Source organism: Lotus japonicus, chromosome 5 (assembly GCF_012489685.1).
Source record: "Lotus japonicus ecotype B-129 chromosome 5, LjGifu_v1.2".
NCBI classification, from domain to species: domain Eukaryota; kingdom Viridiplantae; phylum Streptophyta; class Magnoliopsida; order Fabales; family Fabaceae; genus Lotus; species Lotus japonicus.
The window spans coordinates 53,209,211-53,226,706 of NC_080045.1; the positions used below are offsets into that span (position 1 = coordinate 53,209,211).

The 17,496-nt window shown below is 35.7% G+C and overlaps 3 protein-coding genes and 2 non-coding genes across 5 annotated transcripts; 4 read left to right on the forward strand and 1 right to left on the reverse strand.

Moving 5' to 3' along the window:
• The first annotated feature begins 7,044 nt into the window (after positions 1–7,044).
• On the forward strand, positions 7,045–9,518 carry LOC130720387 (60S ribosomal protein L18-like). The gene is made up of 5 exons (XM_057571022.1): positions 7,045–7,187; positions 7,325–7,414; positions 8,388–8,516; positions 8,604–8,786; positions 9,174–9,518. The coding sequence occupies exons 1-5, from the start codon at positions 7,185–7,187 to the stop codon at positions 9,330–9,332; spliced, it is 564 nt and encodes a 187-aa protein (XP_057427005.1). The 5' UTR covers positions 7,045–7,184; the 3' UTR covers positions 9,333–9,518.
• LOC130721690 (small nucleolar RNA snoR69Y) lies at positions 7,490–7,597 on the forward strand. Its single transcript, XR_009013611.1, has one exon. It is a non-coding gene; the product is annotated as a small nucleolar RNA snoR69Y (small nucleolar RNA).
• On the forward strand, positions 7,832–7,931 carry LOC130721691 (small nucleolar RNA snoR69Y). Its single transcript, XR_009013612.1, has one exon. It is a non-coding gene; the product is annotated as a small nucleolar RNA snoR69Y (small nucleolar RNA).
• Positions 9,519–11,118: 1,600 nt separating the features above from the next.
• Positions 11,119–12,989, reverse strand: LOC130717232 (uncharacterized). Its single transcript, XM_057567385.1, has 3 exons — positions 12,394–12,989; positions 11,961–12,205; positions 11,119–11,685 (listed from the first exon to the last, which is right to left on the reverse strand). Exons 1-3 carry the CDS (start codon positions 12,868–12,870, stop codon positions 11,436–11,438), a joined length of 972 nt encoding a protein of 323 aa, XP_057423368.1. The 5' UTR covers positions 12,871–12,989; the 3' UTR covers positions 11,119–11,435.
• A 1,716-nt stretch (positions 12,990–14,705) lies between these two features.
• On the forward strand, positions 14,706–17,409 carry LOC130717231 (cytochrome P450 CYP82D47-like). The gene is made up of 2 exons (XM_057567384.1): positions 14,706–15,787; positions 16,598–17,409. The coding sequence occupies exons 1-2, from the start codon at positions 14,813–14,815 to the stop codon at positions 17,207–17,209; spliced, it is 1,587 nt and encodes a 528-aa protein (XP_057423367.1). The 5' UTR covers positions 14,706–14,812; the 3' UTR covers positions 17,210–17,409.
• The last annotated feature ends 87 nt before the right edge of the window (positions 17,410–17,496 follow it).

Sequence of the window (17,496 nt, forward strand, 5' to 3'; positions counted from 1 at the left end):
TTTAAATGTTGAAGTTAACTTGTGGTTTATTTGTTTGGCCGTTTGGATATGAAGATTCCTATGTTTACAGGATACCAAAATAGATGCCTCATTAAAAATGGTTGTCCCTTGATCCGCTGATTAGTTTCAAATTGTTTCTATCCATTATCCATTGAGCTATTCCCATTTTTGTAGAGATCATGGAAGTTGTTCACTCTACATTTAGAGATAAAGATCTATGACATACTTATTACTTTAGACTCTGTCAAACCATACCTAATTAATAAATGGACAAATTTTAGACCTTTTTCAAATCTATTTAGGGCCCGTTTGGTGTGACTTATATGACTTGATAGTATTAGGCCTGATAGTATAAGCCCTGATAACTTTCTTATACTATCCAGCGTTTGACTATACTCTGTATAATTTACCATATTGTTTAAATTAATGCAATTTTATGTTTAATGAAGTATTGAATAATGATATATAATAAAAATCAAATATGGAGGTGATTATAACGGTGGCGGCAGTGGTGATGGAAGTGGTGGTAGGTTGGTGGTGGTGGTGGCAATGGTGGTAGGTTGGTGTTGGTGGCGGTGGTGGTGACAGTGGAGATAGGTTGGTGGTGGTGGTAGCGATGGTGGTTGTTGTGGTGGTGATGATAGGGTGGTGGTGGTGGTAAGGCTGTAGCGGCTACGGTGGAGGGTGGAGGCAATGGTGGTGGTGGTGGCGAGAGGGTGGTGGTTGTGGTGTCGGTGGTGGCATATTGGTGACGATGATTATGGTGGTGGTGGTGATATGGCGGTGTTGTGGTGGTGGTGGTGGTGGCGGTGGCGGTGGTGGCAGCGATGGTGGTTGTGGTTTGGCGACGATAGGGTGGTGGTGGTAGTGGTAAGGCGGTGACGGTGGAGGGTGGAGGCAATGGTGGTGGTGGTAGCGATAGGGTGGTGGTTGTGGTGTCGGTGGTGGCCAATAGAGTGGTAGCGGCAATTATGGTGGTGGTGGCGATAGGGTTGTGGTGGCGGCGATTATGGTGGTGGTGGCGGTAGGGCGTTGGTGGTTGTGGTGGCGGCGGCAGTGATCGGGTGGTGGCGGCAACACCGTTGGCGGTGGTGGTGCCAATGGTGGTGTAAGTTGGCAGTAATGGAGGGTGGTGGTGATGGTGACTTATACGTCACAACTTTATCATGCCTTATCCATCACTCACATGATTGATTAAATAGTCATTTTAACGTATAAGGGGACTTTGACGGATAAGCAATACAATGTCATGACCAAACAATGGATAAACTCATAATGTATTGTATAAGCTTATACTATTATGCCTAATACGACGTGTCAAACGAGCCCTTAGTTAAAAGTATCTAAAAGTCATTAAAAAAAGCTTTATAATCTATTTGAAAAAAATATAATAATATAAAGTTATTTATTATTTCTATTATGTTTACATTGAATATTCATAATACTATCTTAAATTTATGTATTTATTAACTTATTTATATCTTTAAATATAATGATGTAATTATATACACTTGTTTTTTTACATTGGAAATATATATACGCTTTTTTTTTACTCAGAAATATATATACGCTTGTTTAAATTGAATTAATGACATTTATTTTGACTTATGAGATAATGATTTTAACATATTTTTAACTAGTTAGTCTATAAGTTTGATCATTTTGATCATTGACAATTGATAAATAACTTTCTCAGTCTATTGCAATCTCTTATTATAACCCTCTCTAACTTTTGTGATTGATTGAAAATAGTCCATATGAAATCATAAAACATTTTTGAATGTTTTTTTATCCGGTCATCATCAGCCAATGTGGCAAATCTAGTCACATATAAGTAACTATGTATTATTTTTGACATTAGATTTATTCATTTCAAAATTCTTTTTTATCAAACTTAGTCCTTTAATTATCTCTTTTATTAAATTTAGTTTTTTTTTTCCTTTTCAACTACTTTCTCTTCCTCCCCTCACTCATTCTCCCACCATTTTTCAGTGAACCACCACACTCAAACTTTCTCTCTTGTCCCCCAAACCTCTCCTCCTTCATCTTCCTTCCAGCCTCTTTCTTTCCAGCTCTATTTTCTTTTCTTAAAAAATTTATGCAACTTGGTGATTAGAATATTTCCTTTAAGACTATCATGATTTGAGTGTGGTGGCTTGTTGGAAAGAATTGTGGGAGAAAGTGTGATGAGTGGGAAGAGGAATAGGAAGAAGTTGTTACGGGAAAATGACTAATTTGATAAAAAAAAAAACTGAGGACTAAATTTGATAAAAGATAATTTTTAAAGGAGTAAATTTGATAAAAGAGAATTTTAAAATTATTTAAACTGACGTAAAAATTACATGTAGATAATAGACACCTATATGTGACTATGTTTTCCACGTGTGTTGTTGATTGGGTAAAAAATATTTTAAAAATGCTTTATAACATCATAAGAACTACTTTCAATCAAGCAAAATTTCAGTGACTAAAAACTATGAAAAATTTATAGGGACTATTTTAGATTATGGTGTATAAGTCAAGGACTTAAAACATATTTAATCCTATAATTTATAAAGCCTTGATTAGGTAGATTATTTTCACCCTCGTAACAATGTACCAGGATTAGGGTTTAGATTGTAGCCAATGCAATAAGCTGATAAGAGCCATTAACTAAAATCAATTTAAATTTAATCACAATGAATTGTAATTTGAAAATTATTTCAAATCTTAACCGTCCAAACTCCATTAAATGGCTAATAGTTGTTATGAATTTTTTTATAGGTAAATGTTAGTTGTTAATTGTTGGTAAATTAATTCTTTGCCAGGATTTAAACCTTGACCCTTCACCCTGTAAAACCCTTTATTTCCCTTAACTCACCAAGTGAGTTATGAGAAGAAAAATCCATATTAAATAATGTACTTGTTAATGTTAATTTTGTAAAATATATATTTTGTTTTGTTAGTTTATCCTTGGAATTACATATTTATCTCTCTTTATTTATTGTTTTCATATATAGATATTATACGGAAATATCAAAAAAGGTTTTCCTGATGAAGAAAAAAAAGTTTTCCTCAAAATGGACATTTATTTTGAAATGGAGGAAGCAAGATTTTAAATAATGAAATGTTTGTTGTAATTTAAAATGATCTCATCTCATATGAAATTATGTTGGAAGAGTGCACATCATCCCCTCTACCATTAAATCAATTTTGTTCTCACTCTTTTAATAATTTTAGGGGGATTGCATTTGTTAAGTCATCAAAGATCATTCATAGTTATATTAGGGGTGACCACTAGGGTGGACCATTTTATTTTTGGTTCACTGGTGCACCATGGGTATATTTGACTTTGCACCAAGGGTAATTGAGACTTTACCCCTTTTTCTCCTTCTTCCTCCAACTTTCCTGTCCTTACTTTCACCGTCCTTCTTCATCGGAACTTCCTTATTGCTTTCAATTTGCGCTGATCATCTCCACTGCAACATCAGTTGCTTCTTAAACCCATTGATGAAGTCATCAGCTTTTTTGTACACCTCTTAATTTTCTGCCATCCCTTTCTCTGTCAATATCAAAATCATCACCTTCTTCTCTTAAAAAATCAAAATCAAAAGTGCCCACAAATCAAAAATCAAAAGCTTGCATAGATCCATCTTCTCTTATGCTTCTTTTTCTTCTTCAATCTTCTTCTCTTTGTTAGCACAGATCAATGCCTGCCATGTCTCTATTTTTTCTGGGTTTCAGTAAAAAGGATTCAATCTAGCTTCACTCTTATTTTTGTTTCTGAGTTTTATGTGTTTCAACTTTCTTGGTAATGCATTATCTCTATTTTTTGTGGGTTTCAATTAGAAAAGATTCAATCTTTCTTCTCTTTTTTGTTGTTTATGGGTGGGTTTTTGAGTTTCGTTTTGTCTTTGTTTTTCAACTTAAAAGATTCAATTTTTCTTCTTTGGTTTCTATTTCTGGGTTTTATAATAGGAAGTGTTGCAAAGAGGGTATGGAGGTGAAGGTGGGAAGGCAGAGAGTGCTGGAAAAAAAGGAAACCTGCAAAATTTACATTGTAATTTAAGCCACCAGCATTTCTGAAAAAATCCACACAAAAAAACAAAGATGATTGCAGAACCACCCACAAGTTGAAAGGCAATCCAACTAGATCAAGCTCTGATTCATCCCGAAGCCTTCTCCTCTAAGCACCAATAATTGGGGCATAGATATTAACAAAGATGCACATACCTTAATTGACTGAACACTGGCCTGAAGAGGAATGCATCCCCACCCCCACCCCCTTTTGTTCCTAACGCTGCTTAGCATAGTTTCTTCCACGAACAATATTTTTCGGATCAGGATGTGGTAAGAAACGCCGCACATGAGCTGGGAGAAGAGCCTGTAAGAGGAGGAGCTGTAGGTTGTCAAATTATCTTTTTACCCTTTTATTATTCAACTAATCCTAACCATTCAATTATAGAATATTCTAATATTCTCAGATCTAACGGTGATTAATCGTGGTCCACCGGTGGACCAAAAAAAAAGAGGTCCACCCTAGTGGGCACCTATATTGATATTAGGATAGGAATGTTATTTCTGGGTAGCATTAAAAAATGAGTTTTTTAATAATGTGAAAAATATAGTAATTAGCAAACATAGGTCTAGAAATTAAGAGGTATGAGTTAGTTTTTGTCATATGGGATTGTGATGTGTTTTGATGATGAAGAATTCGCAACATATTATGTGAATATATGATATTCGCAAGCAAAAACACGAATTGGAATTAGCATGAAAAGTTGTGAATTGTTCTTGCATTATGAAGTGCCAACGTCCACGGAGATAGCGACATGTGAAGTTTGTTACAAATTCTGCCAATTGTAAAACCTTATATATATTTGGTCAATTAATATATACAATAAAACTTGTGCAGCCTAGTAGTATGTATAAAATCAATTAGCTTAAAAATCTAAGTTTTTACTCTTTTTTATTCTTGAAGGAGGAGTTGAATGTTAGACCTCTAAGTTTATTGATTATGTACATATCACTAGGAAAGCCCATAATTTGTTGTATTTATGGTTCGGTAAAAAATGTATAACTTTTTACATTTCGTAGGTTTAATTTGTAGCAATTTTCAATAAGGAAATTAACTGGCAAAATAGAACAATAAACTTGAAAAGATGAAATTAACACAACCATTTATATCTATACATAAAAATACAATACTATGAATTTGAAACAAATACACTCAATATAAAAGGAGTTTTCGATGGCTTTAGAGGTTGCGGTGTTCTGATCTGGGCCCAAAGAGGAGCTTCAATGGCTTCATAGGTGGTGATACTTCGATGTGTACTATAATCCATTGAAGAGAGTGTTGGTGCTCCAATTTGTGCTCCAATACGTTGAAGAGAGGGTTGTCAATCTGATATGTGCTTTGACCTATTGAAAAGAGGTTGGCTTTAATGGGTATTGATGGTGTTGTTGTGTTGGTGATGGAAAAAGAGAAATGTTGTGAAATGGATGAGAGGGGTAGAGCATGTCGTGAAAGAGGTGAGGCAAGAGGAGGTGCTCTCAATTAAGAGAGAAAGGGGCGAGAGTGAGAAGATAAAGGGAGTGTGAATGATAGCAGAAAAGACATTTGTATTTGGGAAGAGAAACAAATGCATTGATTTTTTGGCACTCCAAAAAAATGTAATCAATTTCAGAATGTGAGCGAAACAATGGAATTCAGTTTTGAAACTAAATATTACCATTTGATATTACTGTTTGACACAAAATATTACTATTTAACACACGAGTTAAATGGTTCAAACCCATATCATTTGTACACACTAGTTCATACTCCCATTATTTCATTTTCCTCTTATTATTCAACCACATGACGCAACAATGACACAAAAAGTGCATTCATGTGCAAATAAACAACTGCAACACAGGAAAAGAAGATCTAGGATGAGACATGATATGGAGTAACACAACATTCGGGTGAAGCACAACAACCCAAGGAACCCGAATCTTTTAAGAAATACCTTGCAGGATACAAAAAATCTACATCATGTAAATAGGAATAACATTCAACACAAATTTAGCCAATGTCACTATACCTGAACAACTTTATTTTCCAAGAAGCCAATTTCATAGAGAGTGTTCACAATAAAATTAAAATGCTCCAAAACCAAGGCACTTTCTCAAAATGAGGAGTGAAAAATATCGACGTTACACCTGAAACCTATCATTTTATCCTGAGACACACTAACCGCAACAAGAGCTATTGACTTAGCAAGATTCATCTTAAGCCTAAATGCCATGTAGAAATTATTTAGCACCCCTTGAATTAATCTCACCTAAGACACCTTAGCATTAGCAAACAAGAGTACATAATCAACCGAAAAGATGTGTGAAATAGAAGACTCATTCCGAGATATATCTTATTTTGAATTCAATGATTTTGGTCAACTTGATTATGGGTAGTAAAAACCAGACACTCCACATAAAGGATAAACAAGTAAGGAAATGAAGGACCCTGCGCCACCCTTAAGTAAGAGAGCACATGAGCAACTTCATCCCAATCCATAATAACGAATGAAAAGAATAAAACACACATAACATAATTAAGGAAATAATGTGATGAAGAAGTGCAAAAAAAAAGTGGTGAGTTTCTTTCATATAAGCCCAATTAACCAAATCATACCTCTATTCCAAGTCCAAGTTGAAAATTATATTTTGATTTTTCGTTTTTTTTTTCTGGTTCATATTATACAACAACCTTCTGCAAAATAATAACATTATCAATCATACCTCAATCATGGATGAAACTATTACAATGAGTCCCAATGAGATCCCATAAAAAATGGACACAGCATGCCCACCATGATTTTTTTTAAAGACCATCATGACCTTAGTAAATTAAAAAAAAAATCGAACAAAAAAAATTAAAATTAACAAATACTATAAAGTTGATTGTTTAAATTTTGTATCCCAATTCCCTAGTTACATTTTAATTAATTGAATGAAAGCATTTAAAAAAATTATTTTCCTACATCGAATATCATGGGTTAGAAACTGGGCCTTAGCTGGTCAGTGAAGTGTCTGGCCCATCATTTGAGCCCAAATAGGTACTATGAAAGCAAAGCAGCCACTCCAAAACCCTAGTTGGTGTTCATCATCCTCAACTGCAGGTGCGGCTCTCTCTCTCTCAGCGTCGGAGACAACAAGCAGCAGCCATGGTTCGTTTCTCTCTCTCTCTCTCTCTCTCTCTCTCTCTCTCTCCCTCTCTCTCTCTGTATCTCTCTCTGTCATCGTCGTGTTTCAGATTTAGGGTTTTCTCGTTTCTGACGATTTTTCATTTGAATTGGATTTGCAGGGGATTGATCTGAAGGCAGGAGGTAAGAGCAAGAAGAAGAACAGAACAGCACCCAAGTCCAATGATATCTACCTCAAGCTTCTAGTCAAGGTAAAACCTTATCTCTGATGTTAGTTTATCTAACATAGCTTGATATAGTTCAAATGATTTATTCATTTTTATTGTTTTTTTGTCTATGATGATGAATGTGATCCCAGCTCTATGAGATCTTCACTATGTGTGAAGGTCAGGGACTAAGATTTGTTCCACATTTATCTGAGCCACCCCTGAAAATATATGTTTCATGCTTTCAATTTAGAATATTGAGGGAACTGGGTTTTTATTGAATTATCATTTCTCATTTTGATGTTAGAAATTTACTCATGTTTTTGGAGATTCCTGATATCTGTTTCTGAATCATTTTGTTTTCAGTGTTGTATTATTTGGATGTGTATCTATGCAGTTTTTTCTTTCTTGGATTATGCTGATTAGTTGTTACATAGCATGCTATAATTCAGATGCAATTTTTTTTGTGTTGATGATGATAAATGTGATCCCAGCTCATTATGAGACCTTCGCGATTGCTAAGTCAAGGACTAGTGTTTTTCCACATTTGTCTGAGCCAACCTTGATAAACACCCTCCCCTCACTATGTCACCCACATTTTATACTCAGTTTGATTGAACCCTTGGTCTAATTTGTTGGTGGAACTGCAAGTCGTTCATTGTCGTAACTTAATTTTATCTCCAACCCCAACTACTGCTTAGCTCTATGCAGTGTTGTTGGTTTTGTGCTTGTAAAAGGTTGATAGGTTAATCCATTTCCATGTTAATTGTGATCAAAGATAATTCATACTTTCAGTTTATTATACTGAGGGAACATCATCTTTTTTAATAATTACTGTGTCTTGTTAAAAGTAGTAGTTTATTCATGTGTTTTTGGAAATACCTTCTTGTAGTTTCAGAAGCATTTTATTCTCACATCTTTTTACCCATTTCTCTACATGTGTAATTATTTCGATGTATGCCTGCACAATTTTTTTCTTTTTATATTGGATTGTTCTGATAAGTTATTTCATGATCAGCTTTATCGCTTCCTTGTTCGGAGAACTGGAAGCAAGTTTAATGCTGTGATACTCAAGCGCTTGTTCATGAGCAAGGTTAACAAGCCTCCACTCTCATTGTCAAGGCTGGTCAAGTTTATGAAGGGGAAGGTTAGTCTTTTGATGTATGTTTATTTTGCTGTAATTTTCTTTGGTTCATCAGTTTCTCTAATTTCATTTTGAAATTTGTCCAAACAGGATGGTAAGATCGCTGTGGTGGTGGGGACTGTAACTGATGATATTCGTGTTTATGAGGTTCCAACCTTGAAGGTTACCGCTCTTAGGTTTACTGAGACAGCACGGGCAAGAATAGAAAAGGCCGGTGGTGAATGCTTGACATTTGATCAGTTGGCTCTTGCAGCTCCTCTGGGACAGGGCACGGTATGGACTTTTGTCCTCTTCTGAATGACTAACTCTCATGAATAGCTGCTTTTTTGTCAATTGGTGGAATTATTTCTCTTCATCAGTATCGAACATGCTTTTTTTGAATTTTGTATATTATGGAATTTGTTGTTTCTTTTTGTCTCTAACAGAGAAACTTCCACCATGCTATTGCTGTTGTTTACGCGATTTGTGGAATATTTGCTTCATATTAGTTGTTTTTGACCCATGTTATACTTCTGAATTCTTTATGGAAATTGATTTATCCTGTTTCGTTGGTTGTTTGTACAAGAATTCTGCTATATTGTTTGATAGAATGAGCTTAGGATGTTTTGAGGTTATAGGTTTTTTGCATTTAGATCTTATTTATAAAATTCTTGGATGCAGGTCCTTCTTAGAGGCCCTAAGAATGCTCGTGAGGCTGTGAGGCACTTTGGTCGTGCTCCTGGTGTGCCACACAGCCACACCAAGCCTTATGTGCGATCAAAGGGAAGGAAGTTTGAGATGGCTAGAGGAAAGAGGAACAGTCGAGGATTCAAAGTTTGATGCAGTAGTATTTCTTTTCTGGTGTTTACTTCTGAAATCCAGTGAAGGCACTTTTCATGTTATTTCTTATAAGGATTTTTAAGTATGAAGATTTTTGCTCTTCGTTCCCTTATTCGATGTTCAAGTGTTATGTGGAGCTTACTCTTAACTCAATTTTGATGCTAGAGAATGGATAATCGTTAATCATGTGATGCATGCTTGTTTGAAATTGAAGTATTACGTTTTCTGTTTTATCATTGAAAGAACTAACTATATTCAAAAGCAATGAAAGATACAAGTTCGGTAGCAAGATTTAGATGCTTATTAAAGTTAATTTATCACCTGTTAACTACAGTGATTACAACATACATTCGACTTTTAGGGTTTGAAGTTTAGTAATCATTATACATTTGTTTCATTAGGAACATACTTAAAGAGTTACCCCAAACTATTTGGTGTTATCTTGTGAATATTAGGCATTACTGATGTTTATTATATTTGGGTTTCTTTGAAGAAAAAGATTAAGGTTTGTTTTGTCAAGTAGAAATCAGTTTTTGAATTTTTGTGTTGCCTTCCATCTTCATCTGCGGTAGTATGTTGCTGCATCTAATTTTATTTGTTTCGTATTCCCATCACATATTTATATAATTATATTTATATGGACCTTTTGTGTTAGAGAACCTAGAACGTATCTTTAATTGATGCAAGACCAAGTTTGCAGATTGAGACCACATGGTTTTCAACGTCATCTATTTTAAATTTACTAGGGAATTATTATATTAGTTTGTATGAATGCATACCTCTTGTAAAGTTCAGTTGTCATCAATAATATGGTTTCAATGTGATGCACATTGTAGGCAAAATTTATATAATTAAGATACAATGTGAACAACCACAATTCCGCCAAGCCCCACATTTTTTATATTGAGATTGAGTGAATCAAGAATAAAACTATGTTATCCCATGCTACGAGAATTTTTTCTAAAATAGTTAAGTTTTGTAACTTTTAAAATTTTTTTTTGTATATATGAAATGAAATGGATCAGATTTACTATATCTATATTTTAAAGTATACTTTTCTAAATTAATATTTTTTTGAAATTTATTATAAATATCAAATTTATTAGATTTAATTAGAAAATATATTGAAATGCCTTTCTTAAATAATAATTTCTATAAATTTGTATGTAGTATATTTTAAAAGAAGCAACATAAGGATTATAAACCTGATGTCATGACAAATGTGGTATTAATAATCATAGAAAAAAAAAATAAGAAAAAAATATCAAAAGAGAAAAAAAAGATAATGACTAAAACATCAAATTAAAGAGAAATGGAGGGTTAGAAATGTTTGGGGTTTTGGGTAGTTGGAAGGGAGAAAAGAATTTGATGGGGTTTGAGGTTTTTGAATGATGATGAGAGAGGAAGAAGGGAAGAGGAGTTGAGTTTGAGTGACTTCCAATATTTCAGATTCGGTTTTGGTCCCTTTGTTGTTGAAAATCGAAAAAAATCCATGTTAATAAAAAAGACCACGCAAGCTGTCCAAATCATCACTGAAATTGGCAAAGGGATGAAAACATTCCATTTCCATTAGTTAGCGATTTATTTCTAAGAAAAATCTGTTTTTTTTTGCTGCATTGGAAAAACTAAGAAAAATCTGTTTAGGAACATATCAATAATTTGCTTAAATATAGAAGCTAAAAAACATATTTAACCCTTGTTTTATCCTATTGTATCTTCTTATCATGCATCTCAAACAATCCTAAAGATCATTAAGATTTGAAACCAAAACACGTAAATGAGATAATAGAAATCAAGAATACATAATTATTATCTTAGTGTTGGCGTGTTGCCAATAAAAGGGATCTCATACATTGAGGAATCATAACTTCACATACACTGACAGTACCTCTGAAGATAGTAGCCTCATTAGACCGTACATCTTTCTTGGTATATCCAGATAGTAGATAGGAGCATAAAGGAACCTTATTATTAAGGAAAAACAAGTGAAATTGAAGCTCAGAACAAATGAGCAGGTTTAACACCAGTAAGACACTGTTTTATTCAACAAGACTAGAGAGAGAAAGAGAGAGAGAGCAGGCTGTGGAATCAAGATGGCTGAAATCAGAACTTCTTAATGAAGTCATAAATGTGATTGCTCACATCCTCAGCTGCTTCTTGGTTGTTAAAGTGTGCTACCCCTTCCTGCACAACCACTTCCTCCAAACCTGGCACATCTTTCTTGAATCCACCATTGTGGATATACTCCTTCATCCCTGAGAAATTGTATGCTATGTCAACATCCCCTACGATGAACTTCACTGGTACATTGGTAATGGGTACTCCAGTCCAAGGTGCTGTGAGCTCCCAATTCCTGAAAAATTATGGAAGTGATCATCATATTAACCATTACTTTATGAGCCACAAAAATAATGTACCATGTTTGAAATAATTCTATTTCCTCATAATCAATTCTGGAATAACAAAACCATTACTTTGTGACCGAAGCTCTAATATCAAATTAAAATTCCAAGTACCCGGTTCATCAACTGTTCTGTAAGATTCATTTTTTTTTCTTTCATTTAAGTTATATAAAAAGACTTGCTTTTGATACATAATACATAAGAAAACAACATAAAAGAAACTTACAAGTTGAGATTTCTATAGTAGTTCAACGCTCCAGAGAAGCCTGTCTTGTTAAATTGACTAACATAATAATCAAGATCTTGCTGTGAGAGCCAAGAGGGCAAGTTCTCTGGCATATCAGGATTGAACCCAGTTCCAAACTCCCCTTTTGGAAAAATTGGGGGACCTGTTTTTCGCATTGTGAGTATGTTCTTGTGCATATATTCTGTGCCAACTTCAGCAATTTCAGCTTCCATCTTCCCTGGTTCCTAATAATCACCAGAAAACCCAAGATCATAGCATGCAGTTTAGTTGATCAGATAGGTTGATTAGGTTCAATTGATACAACAAAAATGATTGCTGAACTACAGAATAGTAACCGTCAACACAAATTGCAAGTGTCAGATGTCTGCCACTATTATGAAAACCGTATACTAGCTAGTAGCTAGTAAATTACCTGAAATCTGCATACATAAAAGTCATCTCCATATAAGGCACGAAAAGCATCCACGATTTTTACTTGCGAATCTGCTGATCGGACGAAGCTCCGGTAGGCGACGCTGAGGCAAACATAGGCCTTGATTTTGTCTGGTCGGAACAAACAGACATACCAGCCAATGATGGCGCCCCAATCATGGCCAACAAGGAACACTTGGTCAACGCCAAGAGAATCAATGAGAGCAACAATGTCACCAACAATGTTAAAGCAATTGTAGCTTGCCACCGAAGTGGGTGCTTCAGTGTCACCGTAGCCCCGGAGATCCGGGGCCACAGCACGGTATCCCTGAGAGCTGAGAGCCAGAATCTGGTGGCGCCAGGAGTACCAGAGCTCAGGGAAGCCGTGCAAGAACAGCACCACTGGGCCTTCTCCTTTCTCTGCAACATGCATCTTAATGCCATTTACTTGCACTGTTCTGTGCTTTATGCTCTCCATCTCTCTTATTCTATGTGCTATATACCTCCTAAGTCCAAAGTCAGGTCCTAAAGCCTATATTTATAAGCTTGGAGGGTGAGGTTTTCTTCTAAGCTACATGCATGTTACGAGTGCATTAGTTCCTACAGATAATCTATCCATTTGATATTGATTGTATTTTTAATTGTATTTTTAATTGAGGGTCTGCTGGAGATAATTGAGGGTCTTGGGAAGTGTAAGTCAGCCAGTCAGACTTGAATGTGACAAGTCTTTGTCATGTACGTGAGAGAGGGGTAAAGCCATTGGCATCCAATGCAATGTGGGTTCGGAGAGAGGAATCCTCTGCTCTCTCTAGCTACTTCTAAAATTAATACCCAAGTTTGTATCTCCCTCGTGTTCAAAGTTTGATGCAATAGTATTTCTTTTTTGTTGTATCTCCCTCATCAGTAGACAGTAATTACATTTGACATTTGTGACTGGGTGGTGTGTTTTCGCCTGCAGGTACCTTGCATGTCCTGTGAAATTAAACAGTTTTGCTGAAGTGCTCTAGATTCCTCTCCTGCTTTTTTCTCTTTCCTTCTGTATAGTTCCATTTTCATTATGACACCCAGTACCTCCACACCTAAGTGTATGTACCAACTGCTGGCAGAGCCATGTGCGTATTTGTCGTTTCCTTTATTAGCTGTGTAGGATCAGCATGTTGTTCTTTTTTGGGCTTTGCCTTAAGTTTGATGCAACGTTATTTCGACGTTGAAGTGTTATGTTATGTGGACCTTACTTTTAACTCAATTTTGATGCTAGAGAATGGATAATCGTTAATCATGTGATGCCTGCTTGTTTGAAATTCAAGTATTACGTTTTCTGCTTTATCATTGAAAGATAACCAATGATATTCGAAAGTAATGTAAGTTGCAAATTCGGTAGCAAGATTGAGTCCACCCCTGAATGAACGCCGATGGATCTCCTGTGAGTAACCATTCTCAAGGAGATCCCTCGGCGTTCCTTTAGGATTGGACCTCTGTTGGCCTCCCCAACATGTCACTGAAGTCCTACCTGGTAGTTTGAAAGTAGTTTCTTTCCGTTATACATTTGATTTATGAGAAACATATGGATATGGTGAATATTAGGCCTTACTGATGTTGATTATATTTGGGTTTCTTTGACGAAAAATAATATTTGGGTTTTTTTTGTCAACAGCCCATATCAATTTTTGAATTTTCGCTTTGCCTTTCACATCCATCTTCGGAGGTTATGTTGTTGGATCCATTTTTATTTGTTTCCGGTTTCCATCATATATTTATATACTTATATTTATATGGACCTTTCCTTGCTATGGAGCTGGGGCTCCGTCATGCTCTAGAGATAGGCTACACCGAGGTCTCGTGCTCGTCTGACTGCTCGAAGGTTATCCATGCTCTACATGAAGGGACCAAAATCACAAGCTCCTGGAATAGGGAGGAGATATGTCGCGTTCGTTCTATTATGGCAAGTATACAACATGTTACTTTGTTCCAGGTTGATCGAGCCAAGAATAACACGGCCGACAAACTAGCCCGGGAGGCTTGCCGTCAAGCTCACCCGTTCAAGTTTGGAAGCAGTCACCTTCCTTCGTTTATGATTCTTTGTTTTTAGATTCTCTTAATTAATTTTGTCGTTTTGTTACTTTTCCTCCTGTAAAAAAAAATATGGACCTTTCCGGCTTCCCATACGACACAATGTGGGGGCCTATTGATGAATTGGATTTCTTGTCATTATTTAATGGGACCGCATTGCAAAAGAAGAAATGAAATGGAGCTGTGACGCGATGCCGACCAAAAAAGAGAAAAAAAAAATCTTAAATGCTGTCCATTTTCTTTAGGCGGTGCTTTTCCTACAATCAGAAACTTCTATAAAAATCCAAGGTAATCTCACAGCTAAATACATATCGAAAGCTTCAGCTCATAGCATAAAATCTTCCAACACCATGGGTTTCGATACTCTCCTCTCACAGCCAATGGAGCCATTCACAATCTATGCCACACTGTTCTTTCTCTTTTGCCTTCTTTTCTGGTTACTGAAGAGAAGCCATGCTGACGTATCCACAAAGGCACCGCCGCCACCGGAAGCTGGGGGTGCATGGCCTTTGATCGGTCACCTCCACCTTTTAGGTGGGTCTCACGCAGCTCATGTCATCTTGGGTAACATGGCCGACAAATACGGACCGATCTTCACCTTGCGTTTAGGTGTTCATCGAACTTTGGTCGTGAGCAATTGGGAAATGGCAAAAGAGTGTTTTACTGTAAACGACAAAGTGTTTGCTTCCCGTCCCAACTCTTTAGCCTTTGAAGTTTTGGGCGTCAACAGCTCATTGTTTGGTGCCAGCCCCTATGGCCCATATTGGCGCTACATGCGCAAGATAGCCACACTGGAGGTCCTGTCCACCAAACGCATAGAAATGCTGAAGGAAGTGATGCACTCGGAGGTGATGGCAGCGGTGAAAAAGAGCTATAATTATTGGGTAATGATGAGGGAAAGTGGTGCTACAAAAGTAGTTACTGAAATGGAAAAATGGTTTGCGGACATAACACTAAACGTTATGTTCAGAACGGTGTTAGGAAAACGGTTAACTGGGATGGGCTGTGAAGATGACGAGGAAGAGAATGAAAAAATTCGAAAAGCAGTTAGGGATTTCTTCCATCTCTTTGGGCAGTTTACTGTTTCTGATGCGGTACCGTTTTTGAGATGGTTGGATTTGGATGGATATGAGAAGAAAATGAAGAAGACAGCAAAAGAAATGGATGACTTCGCTCAGGCTTGGCTTGAGCAACACAAACGCAACAGTGGTTTAGGAGAATGGAAAAAGGGTGAACATGACTTCATGGACTTGCTTCTTGCCACCGTTGATGATGAGTGTGTACATGGTCATGATGCTGATACCATAATCAAATCCACATGCCTGGTATGTATATATATAGTATCATGTTTTCACTTTTCTTTTGTTATACAAAAATTATTCATGTACACATGACGAACACCTTCCACCGACAATTTTTTAGCAGTTTTAACCACCACAATTTAATTGAAGAGTTTATATAATAATTTATGTTGGTTTCTGACCGCTACAAAATACTAGTGTATAATGTTCGCCAATATTTTATGAGTTTAATGGATATGTACTGACAGTGTAAAATAGTTTTACACAGTCATCCAATCAAAACATGCCACATAGGAGAGATAATTACATTTGACTTTAATTTTAATTAAAAGAATAAGATATTTTCTGATTTGACGGAATTCAATTGGATGTCTGTGTAAAACTATTTTACACTGTCAGTGCATATTCATTAAACTCTCATATTTTATTGTATGCAAATCAACAATGTTTGTTATTATTTTGGAGATTGTGGAAGAAATCACGTTTCTATGAATGAGCAAGTAAGAAAAAAAGTTGAAATTTAAATTGTATCTTATAAACAAAATAATAATAGGTGGGAGTATTACTTTTTTTAACTAAATTAATTCAATGTAGAACAAAATCAATTTTGACTAATTTAATTACTAAAGGAAACTGACATTTAATTGGATTTTAGTCCTTTTACTATTGTTGATTTGTAGTTTTGGTACTCAAATAATTTTTTTAGCAAATTTAGTCCTTGATTTTTTTTAATTGTCATGATTAAGACTTTTGCAGTTTTATTCTATTTAAAATACTAAAAAAATATAATAAATCTCCAAAAATCAACTAAAATGATGCTACTGTATTTTGCAGCAATTAATTTTAGCTGGCACAGACACTATGACGGGAACATTGACTTGGGCTCTTTCCTTACTTCTCAACAACCGTGAAGTCCTAAATAAGGCTACACATGAGTTAGACACACAAATTGGTAGGGAAAATGCGATAGGAGAATCAGACTTTGAGAAGTTGGAGTATCTACAAGCCATCGTCAAGGAAACATTACGCTTATACCCAACTGTACCACTTAGTGTGCCTCACGAGTCCATGGAAGATTGTATTGTGGGTGGATACCATGTGCCTGCTCACACACGTCTCTTGACTAATATTTCAAAACTTCAACAAGATCCCTCACTATATTCTGATCTATTGGAGTTTCGCCCAGAGAGATTCCTCACAACCCATAAGGACATTGATCTTAAGGGAAAACATTTTGAGCTCATCCCATTTAGTGCAGGTAGAAGAATATGTCCTGGAATCTCTTTCGCTCTTCAGCTAATGCAAATGACACTTGCTACTCTATTGCATGAATTTGAAATAGTAACTATTGATGGAGGACATGTGGATATGGTTGAAAAAACCGGGATAACTAACGTTAAAGCCTCTCCACTCCAAGTCATTCTTACACCACGTCAATCTATCTAAGTCTACTACCAAAGTTAAATGCTCTAGGTGGTTAATGTAACATCTTATGTACGGATAAATAAACATTGATGCTACTCCACATGTTGTTCTCCACAATCCCTATGGAGATGCAATTTCTAAATAAAAAATGTGTTCTAATCTATGTCTATATCAATATCTATATCCATCCATATATCTATAATAAAGAAGAAGTTTTGACAGTTTTGAGAGTAAAACATTATTCAATAATTCAATACACATGGATGAATATTTTCCCGTTGACATATATGTAAATTTGTGAATAATTA

Excerpts from the sequence above, each read along its gene's own strand:
- LOC130717231 (XM_057567384.1), top strand. The coding sequence starts at position 14,813 with ATGGGTTTCGATACTCTCCTCTCACAGCCAATGGAGCCATTCACAATC. Across the intron at positions 15,788-16,597 it reads TAATCAAATCCACATGCCTG|CAATTAATTTTAGCTGGCAC; the intron begins GTATGTATATAT and ends TGTATTTTGCAG.
- LOC130720387 (XM_057571022.1), top strand. Across the intron at positions 7,415-8,387 it reads ACCTCAAGCTTCTAGTCAAG|CTTTATCGCTTCCTTGTTCG; the intron begins GTAAAACCTTAT and ends TTTCATGATCAG. Across the intron at positions 8,517-8,603 it reads TCAAGTTTATGAAGGGGAAG|GATGGTAAGATCGCTGTGGT; the intron begins GTTAGTCTTTTG and ends TTGTCCAAACAG.
- LOC130717232 (XM_057567385.1), bottom strand. The coding sequence starts at position 12,870 with ATGGAGAGCATAAAGCACAGAACAGTGCAAGTAAATGGCATTAAGATG. Across the intron at positions 12,206-12,393 it reads TTTATGTATGCAGATTTCAG|GAACCAGGGAAGATGGAAGC; the intron begins GTAATTTACTAG and ends GGTGATTATTAG. Across the intron at positions 11,686-11,960 it reads TACTATAGAAATCTCAACTT|GAATTGGGAGCTCACAGCAC; the intron begins GTAAGTTTCTTT and ends ATAATTTTTCAG.